Here is a 17,108-nt window from a genome sequence, read left to right on the forward strand (position 1 = left end):
TTTAAAATGAGGTCCTATAAAATCTTCAGGAGGGTTTCCTGGAAGAAATCCCTCCTTCGATCTTACCCAAATTCCTTTCACGGACAGGGATGGTGACCTCAGGGGACAGGACCTCTCAGAAAACACTCTACTGGGTAGGACATCACATTCTTGGCATTTTTTAAAAATTAATTAATTTATTAACTTTTGGCTGTGTTGCTGTCTTCGCTGCTGTGCGTAGGTTTTCTCTAGTAGCGGTGAGCGGGGGCTACTGTTCATTGCGGTACATGGGCTTCTCATTGTGGTGGCTTCTCTTGTTGTGGAGCACGGGCTCTAGGCGCGTGGGCTTCAGTAGTTGTGGCTCGTGGGCTCAGCAGTCGTAGCCCATGGGCTTAGTTGCCCCGCGGCATGTGGGATCTTCCCAGACCAGGGCTCGAACCCATGTCCCCTGCACTGGCAGGCGGATTCTCAACCACTGCGCCACCAGGGAAGTCCCACATTCTTGGCATTTGATTGCCAACAAATAATAACTTTTTTTGGAAGAGATTACATCTTCTATTTTATAGTTTTCCCTTATTATCCAAGGGACTTGGAAAATTTTAGAATATACCAAAATGTAGAAGAAAGAAAATGTTAGCCCATAGTCTGTATACTCACTGTAGCAAAAGCTCTTTCTTTTAAAAAAAAATTATTAATTTTTTTACTTGGGTGCACTGGGTCTTAGTTGCGGCACATGGGATCTTCATTGCCGCGTGCAGGATCTTCATTTGTGGCACGCAGATCTCTAGTTGCAGCATGTGGGATGTAGTTCCCTGACCAGGGATCGAACCTGGGCCCCCCGCAGTGGAAGCATGCAGTCTTAGCCACTGGACCACCAGGGAAGTCCCAACAAAAACTCTCTTGAGGGGCTTCCCTGGTGGCGCAGTGGTTGAGAGTCCGCCTGCCGATGCAGGGGACACGGGTTCGTGCTCCGGTCCGGGAAGATCCCATGTGCTGCGGAGCAGCTGGGCCTGTGAGCTGTGGCCGCTGAGCCTGCACGTCCGGAGCCTGTGCTCCGCAACGGGAGAGGCCACAGCAGCGAGAGGCCCGCGTACCACAAAGAAAAAAAAAAAAAAAAAAAAACCTCTTGAAATTCACTTGTACACACAATTTTGTGTCCTTGTTTTCCCAACATCTTATCACAATCCCTTTTTCATCATTAAAAATTCCTTGTAAAGACCATTCTAAAGAGCTACATACTATTCCTTCAGATTCACCACAATTTTATCTTTATGTTTCCTGTTTGGGGGTGTAAGCGGTTTCCAGTGTTTTGCTTTTATAAAAATGAGGCAATGGACACCTGTGTACCTCGCCCTCTGGGTACAGCTGATGGTTTTCTCACGGAAGTTTAGAAAACTGTAAGACTGGACAAAAACCCCCTCCTTTTTGAGGGTCTTGACCCGCACTGCCAAGTGGCCCTTTAATAAGTTTACACAAAACCCTCAAATCTCTGAAGGGAGAAACCGTCTCCCTACACCCTCCGAGCATCCAGAACTTGCTCTGAAACTCAGTACCGCAAATGTGGCATTGCATCGTGTTTCTTAAAAATACCACTTACTGGTGAAATGATTTCTAAGCCTTACTAATTGCTTGTATCTCTTGCAAGAATTTTCTGTCCATAATCTTTGTCCTTTTATCCTTAATGTTTTTCCTGAGTGCGTTATATGCTAATATTTGGCTAGAACAGTCTACGTTCTTCACTTTGTATTCTTATCATTCTGGTATGCCAAAAAACCCAACACTTCAGTTTGTTAAAATAATCGTAAACAGGGAATTCCCTGGTGGTCCAGGGGTTAGGACTCGGCGCTCTCACTGCTGGGGCCCGGGTTCGATCCCTGGCCGGGGAACTAAGATCCTGCAAAGCTGCGAAGCATGGCCAAAAAAAAAAAAAAAATCTTAATACAATAAGAATCTTCCCTAGTGACCATATCTGAGTCATTCTCAAATTTCCTTCTACAGAGATCCCTGTGCCTTACCAATGATCTCGGTGGTGATGGAGGCCAGTGTAAACAACGGCGCCACTTTTCTCTCGTAGATCCGCTTGCCTTGTCCTTTCCCGCCGAACGGGTTGATGAACACCAGTAAGTGCTTTGGTCTAGATGCTGCGAAACAGCGACACCGCGTAAGTCACAGTGAACGTCAGTGATCAAAGTGAAGAACTGGGTTACTGAACAAAATCAAGCTACAGTGGTTCTAGAGCTCTGCTTAGTATTATCTGACAAAAAGCATTTTTAAGGTAAAGAACGGTGCTCAAGAGTTTCCTAATCTCTGAAAAGAGAAAAGCACAGCTTGTGAGATCGGGCAGGTGCTCTGCACATCGGCCAGGGGGATGGCCGCCCCGGGATTCAGAATCCTGGCAGAGAAGGACGCTCTCTCCTGATGAGGAGTCCTAGCGGGTGTAAATCCCGGAAGCAGCAGCCTCATTCTGCTTCATGTGAAGGAAAGAGAGTCTGCAGAAAATGAGAGAAATAGACATACAGCACGGAGCGCTGGGAGAGAAAGACAGAGGGACAGGCACAGCGAACGCTCCATCTGCAGATGGACAGAGAGACGGAAGGACGGCAGGATGTCCCTTCCAGAGGCCCGGCTAACCGCCTACACCCAGGGCTCCTGAAACACCCTGTTTTCTTCCAGCAACTTCCACACTTCTGCTTGGGTCGGTTCAAGTAGATTCTGATACTTAAAAACCAAATTTAACCAACAAGTCAATAAAAGTAGCAAGAAAATCGAAGCCCTGGGTCCACACAGAATCCGACACGTGAACGCTCACAACAGCACCGTCACGGCAGCCAAACCGTGGAGACCCACCAGGTGTCCACCCACTGACGTCTGGACACACAGAATGGGACCAAAGGCGTATCGTTCGGCAATGGAAAGGAACAGCCCACCGATAACACTTAACCAACGTGAATCGATACCAAAAGCAGGGTGCTGAGAGATGGAAGAATGACACAAAACGGCCCCTTCTACACGACCCCGTTTACGCGGCAGAACTGACACGGGGCAACAATGACGAAAAGAAACAATCAGACTGGCGGGCGTCTCCGGACTGGCCGGGGAGGGCCACGGGGAGACCGGGGTGATGTTAAGGCTCACAGGGTCTGGGCTGCATGGGTGCACGTATGCTTCAGAGCTCACTGATTTACACTTACCGTTTGTCCATTTCTACCTCCAAACTGAAAACAAATACTGACCTCTAGGTGATGACACGCGTGCTGAAGTGTCTGACGGGTCATGCCCTGATGTCTGTCACTTACTTGGAAACACAGCAAACACACCATTAACTAATGGATGGCCAGAGAGACACAGACAAAGCAAAGCCAGCAAAATGTTAACAACTGCAGAATGTAGGTGGTGCGTGTATGAATGTCTACGGTACGATTTTTTCAGTTTTTCTGTATGTTTGAAAATCTTCATAATAAAATATTGAAGGCAATACACAATAGAGAAAAATCAAAGCCAAAAGTCTATTCTTTGAAAAGATTCATAAAATTGATAAGTCCTTATAAAACTGATAAAAAGAAAAGGGGAAAAACCACAAATTAACAATATCAGGAATGAGAAAGAGGACATTATTTCAGAACCTACAAACATGACAAGGAAAGTGAAAGGATTTATTAAACTTATGCCAATAAATTTGTAAATTTTTATGTAAGAGACACATTTCTCAAAAAATACAATTTACCAAAAGTGACAGAATAGAAAATCTGAATAGTCTGATATCTAATAAAGAAACTGAAGCCATTAGTAAAAGCCTTGCCACAAAGAAAACCCCAGGTGGTTTCACCACTTAATGCTTCCAAATATTAAAGGGGAAAAGTAGCCTCAACATTATAGAAATTCTTCCACACGACAGAGAGGAAGGAAGCACCTCTCAACTCTGTGTACGTGTGACCGCTGCAAGCTGGACAGCAAAACCAGACAAGCACATTTACAGAAAGGAAACTCACAGGTCTATCTCTCCCCTGAGCCTAGGTGAGAAAACCCTAAACAAAATATCATCAAGTCAAATCCAGAAATGCACAAAAAGGGCAATACATCATTACCAAGTAGGATTTACTCTAGGAACACAAAGGCTTTTATACAAAATACAAGGAGACACCGATGTTTTTCAACACGCTAACTCAAAAGGAAGAAAATCATACAACCATCTCAACAGACGCAGGAAAAGCACTTATCAAATTACACATCCAATGATGATTTTTTAAAATTCTCAGAAAACTAGGATTAGAAAGGAACTTCCTTAATCTGGATTTTTAAAACTTACTTAAAAAAACCTGGGGCTTCCCTGGCGGCCCAGTGGTTAAGACCCTGCCCCCACTGCAGGGGGCACGTGGTTCGATCCCCGCATACCAGGCAGCGTGGCAAAAATACAAAACAAAACAAAAAAAAACCTAAGAAACATCATTCTCGACAGCGGGATGCTGAAAAGTTTCCCCCAAGATCAGGACCAAGACCCTCCCCCAGCGCCGGAGGTCCAAACCAGGGCAAAAGGGTAAGAAAAAGAAAGAAAAAGCCATAAGAACTGAGATGGAAGAAACAGAACAGTCATTATTCACAGTTGACAAAAAGAATCATCAAACTATTAATCAATGAATTTAGCAAGGTCATTGGATGCAAGGTGAAATACAAAATCCAATTAAATGTCTATATATGAGGAAAAAATAAGTTGAAGACAAAATCACAGCACCACAGTGAGGTGGGGAAAGGACAAGCTTTCCCGCAGACGGCGCGGGGTGAAGCAGATACCTACAGTTAAGGAACGTGAACCTCGACCGCCTACTGCACATGGCTTACACACCTCACTTCCAAATGGACCACAGCTCTGAAAGCGAGAGGTAGAGCAAAGCTCTGAGAGGAAACCATCTTTGTGGCCTTGGAGCAGAAAAGCTGTCCCTAAATAGGACACAAACTAGCCACAGAGTTTTTAAAAAAGATAGACAGAGCTATGTAAATAGTAAGAATGTCCATCAAAAGAATGGAATGAAGAGAGTGAAAACACAAGCCATCCAGTGGGAGACGGTATCTGTAATTCAAAAATCCAACGAAAGACTCAGATCTACAATATGTAAAGAATTTCTACACATCATGTAGACAGACAGACAACCCAACAGAAAGATGGGTAAAACACCTGGACGGACACCTCACAAAAGAGGATCTCCAAATGGCCCATGAACAGAGCCGCTGAAGTTGAGAAACGCGCTCCCGCCAGGGAAATGCCAATTCAGACCATAATGCAAGACTACGGACACACCCACCAGAGGAACTACAGCTTTATACAGGTGTGGTCAAGGTGTGGCACCGGCAGAGCTCCAGCCCCCTGCTGCTGGGCGTGGCCCCGGGACCTCCAGTTCGGAAGACAGTGTGGCCGCCTGCACTGAGGCTCACACCCGCCACCAGCCCCGCAAGTCCAGTCCCGCGCACACCAGGAGGCGCATGCGGGAGTGTGCAGTACAGCTCTGCTCACGATGGCCACGTCAGGAGGCCATCCAGTGGCCATCGACGGTAAAAGGGCTGCACAAACGGCCAGACACTCATCCCCTGGAACACCACGCAGCCCAGAGACCGGGCCACCCGCCCCGCACGTGATGGACGAGACAAGCTGCCAGAGAGCCAGAGGCGGGAGTGTCGGCTGTGATCCGACCACAAGAGGACGAAACGGGCCCAGGTGTTTGAAGTCAGGTGATCGTCACCCTTGGGGAGCGACGGCGGGGGCCCCGGGGCTCCGGGGGGGCTGCCAGCGGTGTCTCCTGACCTGTGTGCTGGTTACCCAAGGGCGCTCGGTGTGCGAGAACTTCTTCGTGTCTAGTGATACTTCAATTAAACATTCAGCAGTAACACAAAGTGACAGAGCAGCTGAAAAGACTGAATTGTAGAATATTTTTAGATACAAGTAGATTATAGCAGATGCACGACTGTATAGGTTTTTCTGTGAAAAAAGTCCCATTATTCAGTGGGGGGCAGGTTCAGAGGGCTTCCTCTTGGAGTCTGAACCTCCAGAATCATCCTGATCCAAAGACTCAAAGTCTCATGAAAACAACCGGAGGACAGAGGGGAGAGAGCAGGTGAGGATGAGGAGGGAGGGTCAGGAGGAGGGGGGAGGTGGCGGTAGAGGAACTGAGGCAACCTCCCAACCAGACTCGCTCAGAAGTCCAGCGGACAAGCAGAGGACAGAGTGCCAGCGGTCTGAGATGGAAGGAAAGGTCGACGCGCTGGCTGGACGGACGGCGGGGGACCAAACACCCCATCCCGTCCCACAGAATCAGACGGCGAAATGGAGAATCCAAGTCCTGCCGCCCAGATGCTAAGCCGAACGCGTGCTTTTCCAAGCCAGGAAGTCTCTCTCAAGCTGCTGTGTGGGAAATACCTTCTTCAAACAAATTATAATTCACTTTTTTAATCTAGATGCCAAATTAATTTTAAAAGATATAAAACCAATCTAAACACATGCTCTTTCTTTTCTATGGCTGAAGCCTGCACTGAGTTGTCAAGACTGTGTATTAAGATTATATCCAAACAGATTAGCAGGGGCGAACTACTATATACAGGATGGATAAACAAGGTCCTGCTGCAGAGCACAGGAAACTCTATTCAATATCTTGTAATAAACCATCATGGAAAAGAATATGTGTATATGTATAACTGAATCACTTTGCTGTACAGCAGAAATTAACACAACATTGTAAAGCAACTGTACTTCAATTAAAAAAAGAAAAAAAAAAGATGATACCCACACAACATGAAACAGTGTTCCAGACACAAAATGCGTTGACACCTACCGTCAAGTGTGCCAGACAGACTCTGCCTGCACAGCAAGAACGCACGGCTCAGGCGTTCCGACACACCCCAGGGGGACACAGGTGCCTTCCCCAGGCACCTGGCTTAATCCTCCATTCACCGCGAGGGCAGGCATGCTCACCCCACTTCCCAGGAAAAGAAACCTGGCCCGAGAGCCAAGGGGCCCGCCCCAAGCCTCGCGGCTGTAAGCGAAGGTACCAGCGCCCTGGGGGCCGGGCTCTGGGCACCACACCGCGTGGTCCTCCAATCAGTAAAGCGCTCAAAAGCCACAGCGACTCATCACGTCCGCCTTGGTTACAGGAGGCTGTGCCGAATACAAACCGCGCACGTACTCAGCTTCTCCAGTAGCTCCCTGAGGGTCTGCAGCCACAGGTGGCACAGCTGTTCCTCAGGACACCAGAAGGTCACCTGCGCCCACCTCCAGCGGTGCCGCCGGGCCCTCCTCACACGATGCACTGCACAGAGAACACACGCTGTGAGCTTGAGGCCCTGCGGACCGGGGAACACGTTCCCCTCACACTAACCCCAGGTTCACGCTCAAAAACGCCCCAATGGTCCCCTTTTCTTCTGACTAGTAACTTCCAAGGTATATTAGGGAAAAGATCCTATTTCTCCGTTCTTTTAACCCACGTAAAAAAAAAACAATAAAAAATAAGAAAAAAAAGAATATTAAAAGTAGAGCTTGGGACTTCCCTGGTGGCGCAGTGGTTGGGAGTCCGCCTGCCGATGCAGGGGACATGGGTTCAAGCCCCGGTCCGGGAAGATCCCACATGCCGCGGAGCAACTAAGCCCGTGCGCCACAACTACTGAGACTGTGCTCTAGAGCCCGCGTGCCACAACTACTGAGCCCGCGTGCCACAACTACTGAAGCCCACGCGCCTAGAGCCCGTGCTCCGCAACAAGAGAAACCACCACAAGGAGAAGCCCGCGCACCGCAACGAAGAGTAGCCCCTGCTCGCTGCGACTAGAGAAAGCTCGCGTGCAGCAACGAAGACCCAACGCAGCCAAAAATAAATAAAAAATAAATAAAAGTAGATCTTGGAAAAAATGATATAAGGACCTTTCTATAAAGATAAAACAAGGACACAATGAGTTTGTTAAACAAGTGACAAACAAAGTTCCCTTTCGTGTAACCTGCGTGGAATTACTGAGGAACACTCAGGCCACATTACCTGTGAAAGCGTAAGGCTTCTCCATTTTCTGCCATTTTCCACCCGTGTGGTGTTTCCCATTAATGTCTGTTTCTTCAACGGTGATGATCTCGGAAATAGGCACAGAGCAGGCATCTGTAAAAACACCACATTCTCACGTCAAGAGGGTTCACGGAATTCACGTGAACACAAGGAATGCCACTCCAAAGCGCTGGGAAACATTCTGCTTCAAAATTCATCAGACATCCAAAAGGAAGAGAGGACAAGTCATACATAATTTTAAAATTCAGAGCTAAGTAAGTTTGGGAAACTCTGTGTCATCAGAAGATGGGATGTCTTATCCACAGTCACCAAATGGAGGCTGTGAATTTTCCAGGCCAGCTCCTGCATTAAATTTGGGGAAAGATGTTCAAGACCCAGCGCCTGTGTTCAGTCTGGCTCAGAAATCACGTGGGAAAGACGCACATAACAGACCCAGGACGACAGAGTGTGCAGGTGAGTCAGGGCCACACCAAGGCAGGGCGGGGGCAGATAGGAGGCTCTAGAAAGGCCTGGTGGGTCCAACCATCCACTAGGGTGCAGGAGGAGAAAGGGGAGACTTGGGTGGACGTAGGGGTGACGGCACAGGACATCCTCTACCGTGGGAAACCCAGTCATAACTGCGGGCCTGCAGATGCCACCAGGTAAGGCCTCCAGGTAAGGCCGGACACACAAACAGCTGTGGGGCACGTGAGGCGACAGCTTGTAATGGCAGGTGGGGCCCAGGAAGAGCCCCCCGAGGACAGCACGGGCACTGGGGAGCAGAGAAGCTGGAAGACAAGCCCCCAGTGTGGACAGGCTGCGTTCCCAAGGCCCACCGGTGACGGCTGGCGGCAGTCACCGTCCGCCTTCACGCAGAGAGCACGGCAGCTCCTGGTCAGGCCCCGGCGTGGCTATGAAACCTGCAGTCTAGCTCTCCCCACCTTCCGCTACATTCAGCTCACCCAAAGCTTTATCTGCCGCTTGGTGAGAAGAAAAACAAAAACAGCTAAGGAGGATATACTATTTTATACGCGCACTGCTGTTACATTAACAGATGTGGTGATACACAATTATTTTCTCAAAAAAGGCGCAGAGATCCATGGGGACGTGAAAGAACCATCATCACTATCTGCATCCCTAATCGATTGAGGAATGACACCAAGAGAATCCTGGGGTCTGGCTGGAGGCCGTCCTGGGTGAGTCTGTGCCTGGGGCGGGGGGACCTCCAGAGCAGGACCTGGCGAGTGACCGCCTCCATCGGCCCCTCCGTCTGCTGGGCCAGGAGCTCAGCCTGAACTTCACGACAACACACCGGGCTCGTCGTGTCAAACTGGGAGGGGTTTTGGAAGCTACCCGATCGGGGTGAGAGGGGTCCAGCACGAAACAGGTTCCTTTCAGCCCCCCTCGCCTGCTGACCCCGAGGCCACATTCCTCTGCACCCTGCCGTGTGTCCCTTCACGTTTGCAGGTCAGTGTTGCACCCTGTTCTGCAAAACCCTTATGTCTAGTTAGGAGGCATCGAGAATCAGAGAGTCCCTGGGAAGTGATGGATGACTCACGGATATTAACCCGCAGAAAGAGTCTGTAAGGAGCAAACCTCCAGTCTCGGGAATTTAGTTTGACTGGAAGAATCGATCACCGGCCAAAGGAGAGGCGACCGGCTGTCCCCTAAGGGGAAAAGTGACACTGTAGCCCCCTGGCCGACCTATCTGTGCTGGCACGGAGAGGCTTCCGAGCACAGCAGTGCACGTCGTGTGAACGCACCAGGTATACGTTATACATTTCTGGATGTACAAGTAGATATTCTCCGAGGAGCATCTTGCACAGGGCTGGTGGTGGGAACGCGGGCGTCACTTTCATTTTCTGCACAGTATTAGCATCTCTGTCCCTTTGCTTGCATCTTGCATGACCCTGCACTGCATATGGGATAGACGGGGACCTCTGAAGGAGAGGAGGACTCGAAAGCCACCCGACCCTACGGGAGCCTCCCTGGCCCAGGGCCCCCCACTCCGCACCTCTCTGCGGTGGGCCGTCCCGTCACGTAGGGTTCGAGCCGCACCCCGGGCTCCAGCCACGGATGCCGGCGCCTCCCGTGCCGACACGCCAGACATCGGCCAACGTCTCCCGAAGGCAAGGGCGCCGACTGAGAACGACCACCTCGCGCTCACAGGGCCACAGCGCGCTTAGCAGCCCTTCTCTACACAGAGAGCAGGGGGGCAAACTGAGGCCAGGCCCGGGGCCACAGGGGACAGGCGGACACCTGTCCTGTTGACCCTGACCAGGCCCGCGTCACAGAGCCCCAGGAGTGCACCTGGCCAGTTACGTCCACGTCCCTCAGGTGCCTCACGCCCAACCGCCTACATCTAAACCCACCTCTTCGACGCCCCCACCCCCACTCCTGCATCCCCCAGCCCCGTGAAGGGTGCTCTGTCCACAGGCTCGCGTGCCCAGCCAGCCAGGCTCCTCTCCACCTCGGGCGGCCGCCAGCCTTCCTGCTGGGGTTCGTCGCCCCCACTGAGCCGCAGACAATGTGAGCGTGGCTCGGCTCCGCCTGGACCTTTCAGTGTCTACCCACTACCACTCAGCACGCGGGTTAATTCAACACCCCAGGCTGGGAATGCGGCTGCCCGTGCCCTTCCGCCCCTGCCCGCCTTCCTGGCAAAGCCGGAGGGGGAGGGGGTGGCTACTCCCTGCAGGGGCCGCTGCCCCCCACTTGATCTCGTTCTAGCTCCCACGCCGACACCTTCCCTGATCAAGCAAGTCTTTGTTTTAACTGCTGGATAATAAACCGCCATACATATACACGCCTACAACAGAACTTGAAGATCTTCAACCAAAGTCCGGCCAAACTATACACCGCCCTGCAGGAACATCGCGGTCTCGCTGGCAGCATTTATAAAACCCTCTCTGCTGTACTACACTACTAAACCGAAGCGACTTTCTCTGGGCGATTTTTTTAACATTCCTGAGATGAAAAGGCGAGTCCGCCGGGGGCAACGGCCAGCCCGGGGTCAAACGGAGCCCTGGGCGGCCCCGTGACAGACGGGCCGGCGGTGGCCGTCCCCGACCAGGAGCCAGTCCTCCATCGTCTCTGGGACGGAGCCGGGGGAAGAGCACTGGGGCTCCCTCCGCTCCTTGCACGCTTGGCTAAGAGCACTCGAGAGGCAGAAGACTCCCGAGGCCCCCCAGGCCAGGCAGGAGCCCCCCGGCCCGGGCTCCAGGTTTCGGGCGTCGCTCGCATTCAGTGACTCTCCCAGGCTGGCAGTGCCCACCCTGCATCACAGAGGGTCTCGGGCTTACAAGCCCTGCCACTGCGGGATCCCCAAGGCTCGAGAGAACGACGGCACCAAGCGTCCGAAGCGCCACCGTTACCAAAGCAGGCTTGTCCTGCCAGACACGCAGCAAGCCACATGCGGACACGCCGAGGTCAGCGGCAGACAAAGGCTTACTTCCCAGGCAGCCACGCGAGGAGGCAGGAGAACAAGGCTCGGGCGCGCCTCCCCGAAGGCCAGGGGCTGGGGTACCTTTGGGGCAAGGCGGCAGGGCCCCCGGGGCGGGGGGAGCGTGGCGGAAGGCGATGGGGGAAACGGTGCGTCATCGCGTGCGGTGTGGCCTCTGCACAATCCGAGATGGGGGCGCTGAGCACCACCCGAGGGTGAAGTTTTCGGCCCCGCGATGTGAAAAGGTCAGCAAGCAGACACAGACGCAGGCCCGGTTGGAGGAGGGCCGGTGGTCCTTTCTAGTCTCAACCAGATCGGCGGAGCCGGACATAGCTGATCCCAGGCTTCAGAAAACAACTCAGGCAGACGCCCTCCCATTTCCACTCTGTGCTGCTCGGAGGACGCGGACGCGACGGATCGGACGCGGAGCCCACGGCTTCAGCCGCTGGCATCCCCACCGCCTGCCGACACAGACTCCCTCCCTCTCTGGCTGCGGCCCCGTGGGGCTTCTCTCCTGGCTCTGCGTCTGTGTATCCGTGTGTATCTGTGTGCGTGTGTATGTATGTGTATCCATGTGCGTATCTGTGTGCATGTGTGTACCCGTGTGCGTATCTGTGTGTACCCGTGTGTGTATCCAGGCGTGAGTATCTGTGTATCCATGTGCGTGTATGTGTGTAGCCGTGTGTCTATGTGTAGCTGTGTGCGCGTATCTGTGTGTGTGCATAGCTGTGTGTGTGTGTGTGTGTGTGTGTGTGTGTGTGTGTGTGTGTGTGTGTAGCTGGGGAAGGCAGGGGCCGAGCACACCCTGTGCCGCAGCTTGGTCCTGGCAGAGCAGGCCCTCTGGGCTCCACAGGACACGCTGTGGCTTCAGCTGGCCCCACCCATCCAGCTCTGAGCGGCATCTCCTAACTCTTCCCCAGGCCCCCTCACCTGGACTCAGCGCACACCCTCGTGTGCCAGCTGTGATGGAGGGCTTCACAGAACCACCAAGAAAACCAACCCCCCGCGAGATGGCTTGGGCGTAACCTCCACAAAAATATTCTCCTGTCTCTTCTCAAACTGGCTACTCCCCAAGAATTTGTTGCCACACCTCTGAGCACGTAAGTCACCAAAGAGTTTTAATCACAGGCAGCATGGTCCCCACAGGGCATGTATTTTACAAGCATATCCCGGGGACACACTGACCCAGTGCCACGAGGCAGCAACTCACGCTGGTACTTGGCAAGGATGCTTACGATCTGAGGGGCAAGTTGACGAGGCTCTGAGAACTTGCGTCCGTCCCGTCACAATCTGAAGGGTCTTGAACGTTTAAGAGAGAAAATCTCATCGTGCGAGCAAACAAAACGCGCTCTGTGCCGCCTTCCAGGTGCCCAGCAGGCAGCGTCAGTCATGCCCCCCCCACACCTTCGCCAGGTCCTCCCGAGTGCGTCGCAGGCTCTGTGCTGGGGGCACACCGCAGGGACACTGAAAACGTCGTCCCAGGGGTTCTCTGTCCTCCTTCTAATGTGGTTTCAGTTGCTTCTGGTCTTGAAGACTCAATTTGGAATCCAACAGAAACAAATTGTTTTATTACCCTCTACAGACATTACAAATCCTGAGAAACAAAAGGCAATGCTGGTCATAAAACAAAGACCTAAAGAGATACTATGTATTAATGACAAGAAGACTAGCTTTCCATGGAGCGCCATGCACTACCTCCATGATAAAAGTATTTAAAAAGAAAACGAGGTACAGAGAGAACCATTGGTGTCCAAAGAGTAAAATGCAGTAATGTGGTCACGGGTCATCACCACCCGGAAGACGGTGGGCGCAGGCCGTGAAGAGGACGCAGGGAAAACACATCCGCGGGACAAAAACACACATTGTTCTCCAGAAGTGCTGTCTTCCTTCTATCCCTCCCTAATTGGGATATTGAATTGCATTTGGCACAACATTAAAGTTTAGTATATGTGTGATTAAAGTACAGTTTAGGAGAGTTTTTTAAGTTTGAAATTTTAAGTAGCATCAACTTTTGCAATGCTCTAGAAACTGAGCAGATTCGAAATAAAGAAGACAAATATAGAAGAGGCAAACTTTTGATAAAATTAGGAAAAAAACCATAAAATTTGAATACTTATTTGATATTTTTATTTTATACTATTAAACATCTTATAAACCTAATCTCCAGCTATGACGCTCATTTTGGTCATTTTTATTCATTGATAATAATAAATTCTACAACTTACCTGACATATTCCAAATTCCAAAAGAAGTAAAGCATTTATAAGGCTTTACTGGAATGTATGATCACAAATAACTTGCTTGGGATGTAAAGTAAGTATGTTCTAACCACACACTCACTCGGGGACCACCTCTGTCCCTCAGCCAAGCCACTAGTTCCCAGCCTTGCTCCCTTTCCTGGGAACGGTCTGTCTATACACCAGGTACCCCCTGCCCACACACACGTGAGATACACACACACACACACACACACACCAGATGCACGCACACACACACCCAGATACACACACACACACAGATGCACACACACACGCCACATACACACACACCAGATACACACACACGCCAGATACACACACACCAGATACACACATGCACACACCCAGATTCACACACTCATCAGATTCACACACACACCAGACACACACACACACGCACACACACGGCCACCTGACTGGCCCGGGGCTTTCTGCTTCCCAGCCTAAACCCCGTCTCCCCGGGGAGGCCTCCAGGCCCCTCTCACCAGTGTGTCAGCCTGGCCTGCAGTCACTTTTCTGCCTCCTACTAGGTGGCATCTCCCCGAGGGTGGTCTTGCTTGTTCCATTCAGAGCTGTGTGTGTCCCCACCCGTCACCTCACACAGGGCCTGGCCAACCCGAGTCCAGCCCTGGTCTCCATGTGTCACGCTTTGTCACATGAGCACGCCGGCTTTACGCCGGGCATAATAATAGTAATAGTAATAATAATAATGGCCACTTGTGAGGCCAGCTTTGTGCTAAATGTATAAGCTCGTGTAACCCTCACCGACAACCCGGAAGGTAAATGCTCTGACTCTCACTGGACAGATGGACTCACAGAAGATTTTCCACATCCTCATTCTACTGAAGCCTGGAGGTCAAAGAACTTGTCCAAGCTATCGGCAGGGCCAGGACTCGCTTTTGGAAAATCTATCAAAAAATGTTTCCTGTCAGGCAGAGGTTAAAGAGAGCCTGCCAAACCTGAACACCAAGGGGGGGCCCGAGGCAGGGGCGCGTCCTCTGCACCCACAACCAAGGGCCCCCCTCAACTCCAGTGTGCAGACAGGCAACCAAGTGTGGACGCCGACAGCCACAGACCCGCTCAGAAATTGGTGAAGAAAAAGACCTTTCTTTCCAAAAAACAAACAGTAATCAAGCAGCCATGTAGAGCAAACGGCGGGAATATCTTTAATTTTGAAGGACTTAAGCTTTCATTTACAAGATCAATAATGCATCAGGATAGGTCATTTTATTAGGTTTTGCACATTTTATAAAATCATACTCTAAGTAATTTTGATTTCTTCCTAGAACGCGTCTCAAGTGAGTTAGAACTGCCGGCTGAATGACTAAGATCAACCCCCTCTTCGTTCACTTTCAGATCCTTTGGCCGAACTTGAACGTGCCTCTCTCTGTGTTTCAGTTCAGTTTCAGCATTAATTTTTCTTTCTAATAATACAGCAATCTATTTTAAGGGCCATTACCACCGGTTCAAATATTATAACTGTCACAAACTCAAAAAAAAAAAAAATAAAAGTTCTCATGCAGTAGAATCCTTTCCAAAAACGGACTGAAATTTGGGAACCGAACCTGGGCTGCAAGTTTCAAGGCTTCTGCTGACAAGAGATGCGATTCTTCAGCGCTCCCCTCCCCAAGGAGCGCGACAGTGCCTCGTGTGACAGGCAGTTACCCTCCCACAAGGGTGGTGACCGAAGGGCCACCGTGTTCCAGAGGAACCACAGGCAATGCCCGCGGACAGGGTGCCCACGCTGCAGGCCCGCAGCTCTCCCGGGACGGCTGAGGACGCCAGCCGCTGTCACCAGCGTTCTCGGTTCTGTTCTACCCTTTTCAGGGCTCACTGTGACCCACGAATGCTGAGTGCTTCACGGCTGTGACTCGGGGGGAGAAAAGTCCCTGCTGTCTGTCAATCTGCTTATCTTACAAGTTCCTGGACGGCCGAGCGCACAGTGGCCTCTGTTCCCCCAGGAGACCGACCGCCCGTGTGCCAGCGCACACGTACCCCGTGCTGGTGGCGAGGTGGCCAGGGTCCCGCAGACACCGAGGCCATGGGCGACCAGAGCAAAGACAAGGTCACACTCAAGGGCACAACTCCGCTCCCAGGACACGCCACCCGCGTGAGAGGGACCGCACGGGACGGGACAGGGCAGGTCCCCACGGAGCACCCGATGCATCGTGTCACAGCCTGAGACGCACGTCCACAGGAACTAGACGGCGATGGGGCCAGAGAGACAAGCCGGGGTGCTGGAGCCACGCAGCGCCACCCCGGGGCACCGGCACCGGGGCCCCTCCCCCGAGGGTCTGAGGTCACACCGTCCGACCCCCTGAGTAGCCACGCATGTGAAACGCGCCTCCCTCCCGGCAGCTCGGCCGCCCGAACACGTGCGGCAGGAGCAGAGCGCTCCGGGGTGAGAGCTCGCTGTGGCAGGAAGACCACGGAGCCCTCCCGCGCACAGGTCACCGCCTTGCAGAGCCCAGAAACGCCACGCAGAAAACGTACGCGGCCCCGCGCTCACACCGCCCTGCCATGGCCGGCGCGCCGCTCTCAGCCGCTACGCGACGCCATCACGGCCGGTGGGCAAAGCCGGGCTGCGACCTTCCAGACCCGACCCGCAGACCCACGTGGGGGCCGGAGGCGGACGCCGCTCTTGCCCGAGGCGCCCTGGGCGGCCGGCAGCACGCGCAGCACACCTTCTCCGAGGCCCTGCGGCGCGGGGGACGGGGCCCGCCCTGCACTCATCAACGCCTGCTCCGGCTGGACCGTGAGAGTCGGGAGAGCCCCCAAGAGTCACATCCCGATCACTTAGTGGCCACACGGACGCACTCGGCGTCCCAGGCCCAGCAGACGACAGGTTTTGGATGTGATCGGAGAGGAGGGGAGGGGTCACGGGCGGAGGTCCCCTTGGGAGGCAGCGGGGGGCCCACAGGCCCGGCTGCGTTCAGAGACACCCGTGCGCCAGCTACCGCTCCCCGCGGACAGAACCCCACGGCGCGCTGGGGCAGGTCGCCGACGCCCCTGCTGGACAGATGCCAGCAGGCGGGGCTTGTGACCGGCTGGGTGAGCCGTGGAGGACGTCCAGGCTGCTGCTCTGCCCCTGCACCCGCTGCCTCCTCACTCACAGCCTTCCCTGGGCGCCTCCGCGTGAGGCCTTAGATTAAAGGATCTTCGGGCCTGGATTATGTGACCTCACCACCACCCGCGACACCAGTTCAGAACAGGAAAAGGCCACAGGGAGACGGACAGACTTAGGTGGCTTCACAAGAAGGGAAGAATCTGGACTTCCCGCGAGAGCGAGGCGTTTTGAGGCCTAAACCTACAGACCGGTTTTCGATCTCTCTCCAAGCATTACACACTTTCTCCTACAGCTTCAAGGTCACAACGTACTTCTCCACTCCGAGACGTGTGCTTGAGGCCTTGCCACCGAGACCA

The 17,108-nt window shown here is 52.6% G+C and overlaps 1 protein-coding gene across 2 annotated transcripts in view; it reads right to left on the reverse strand.

The window, feature by feature from the left end:
- CERK (ceramide kinase) overlaps nt 1–17,108 on the reverse strand; it is a 45,691-nt gene that overhangs the window by 20,694 nt on the left and 7,889 nt on the right. The window contains exons 2-4 of one of the 2 annotated variants that reach the window (XM_059081672.2): nt 7,989–8,102; nt 7,149–7,271; nt 1,995–2,120 (exon numbers count right to left, since the gene is read on the reverse strand). In XM_059081672.2, the coding sequence (XP_058937655.1) occupies nt 1,995–2,120; nt 7,149–7,271; nt 7,989–8,102 (363 nt within the window). The remainder of the gene's footprint in view (nt 1–1,994; nt 2,121–7,148; nt 7,272–7,988; nt 8,103–17,108) is intronic. The other variant, XM_059081673.2, reaches the window with a different exon arrangement.

This window comes from Kogia breviceps, chromosome 12, assembly GCF_026419965.1.
Source record: "Kogia breviceps isolate mKogBre1 chromosome 12, mKogBre1 haplotype 1, whole genome shotgun sequence".
Classification (NCBI taxonomy): Eukaryota; Metazoa; Chordata; class Mammalia; order Artiodactyla; family Physeteridae; genus Kogia; species Kogia breviceps.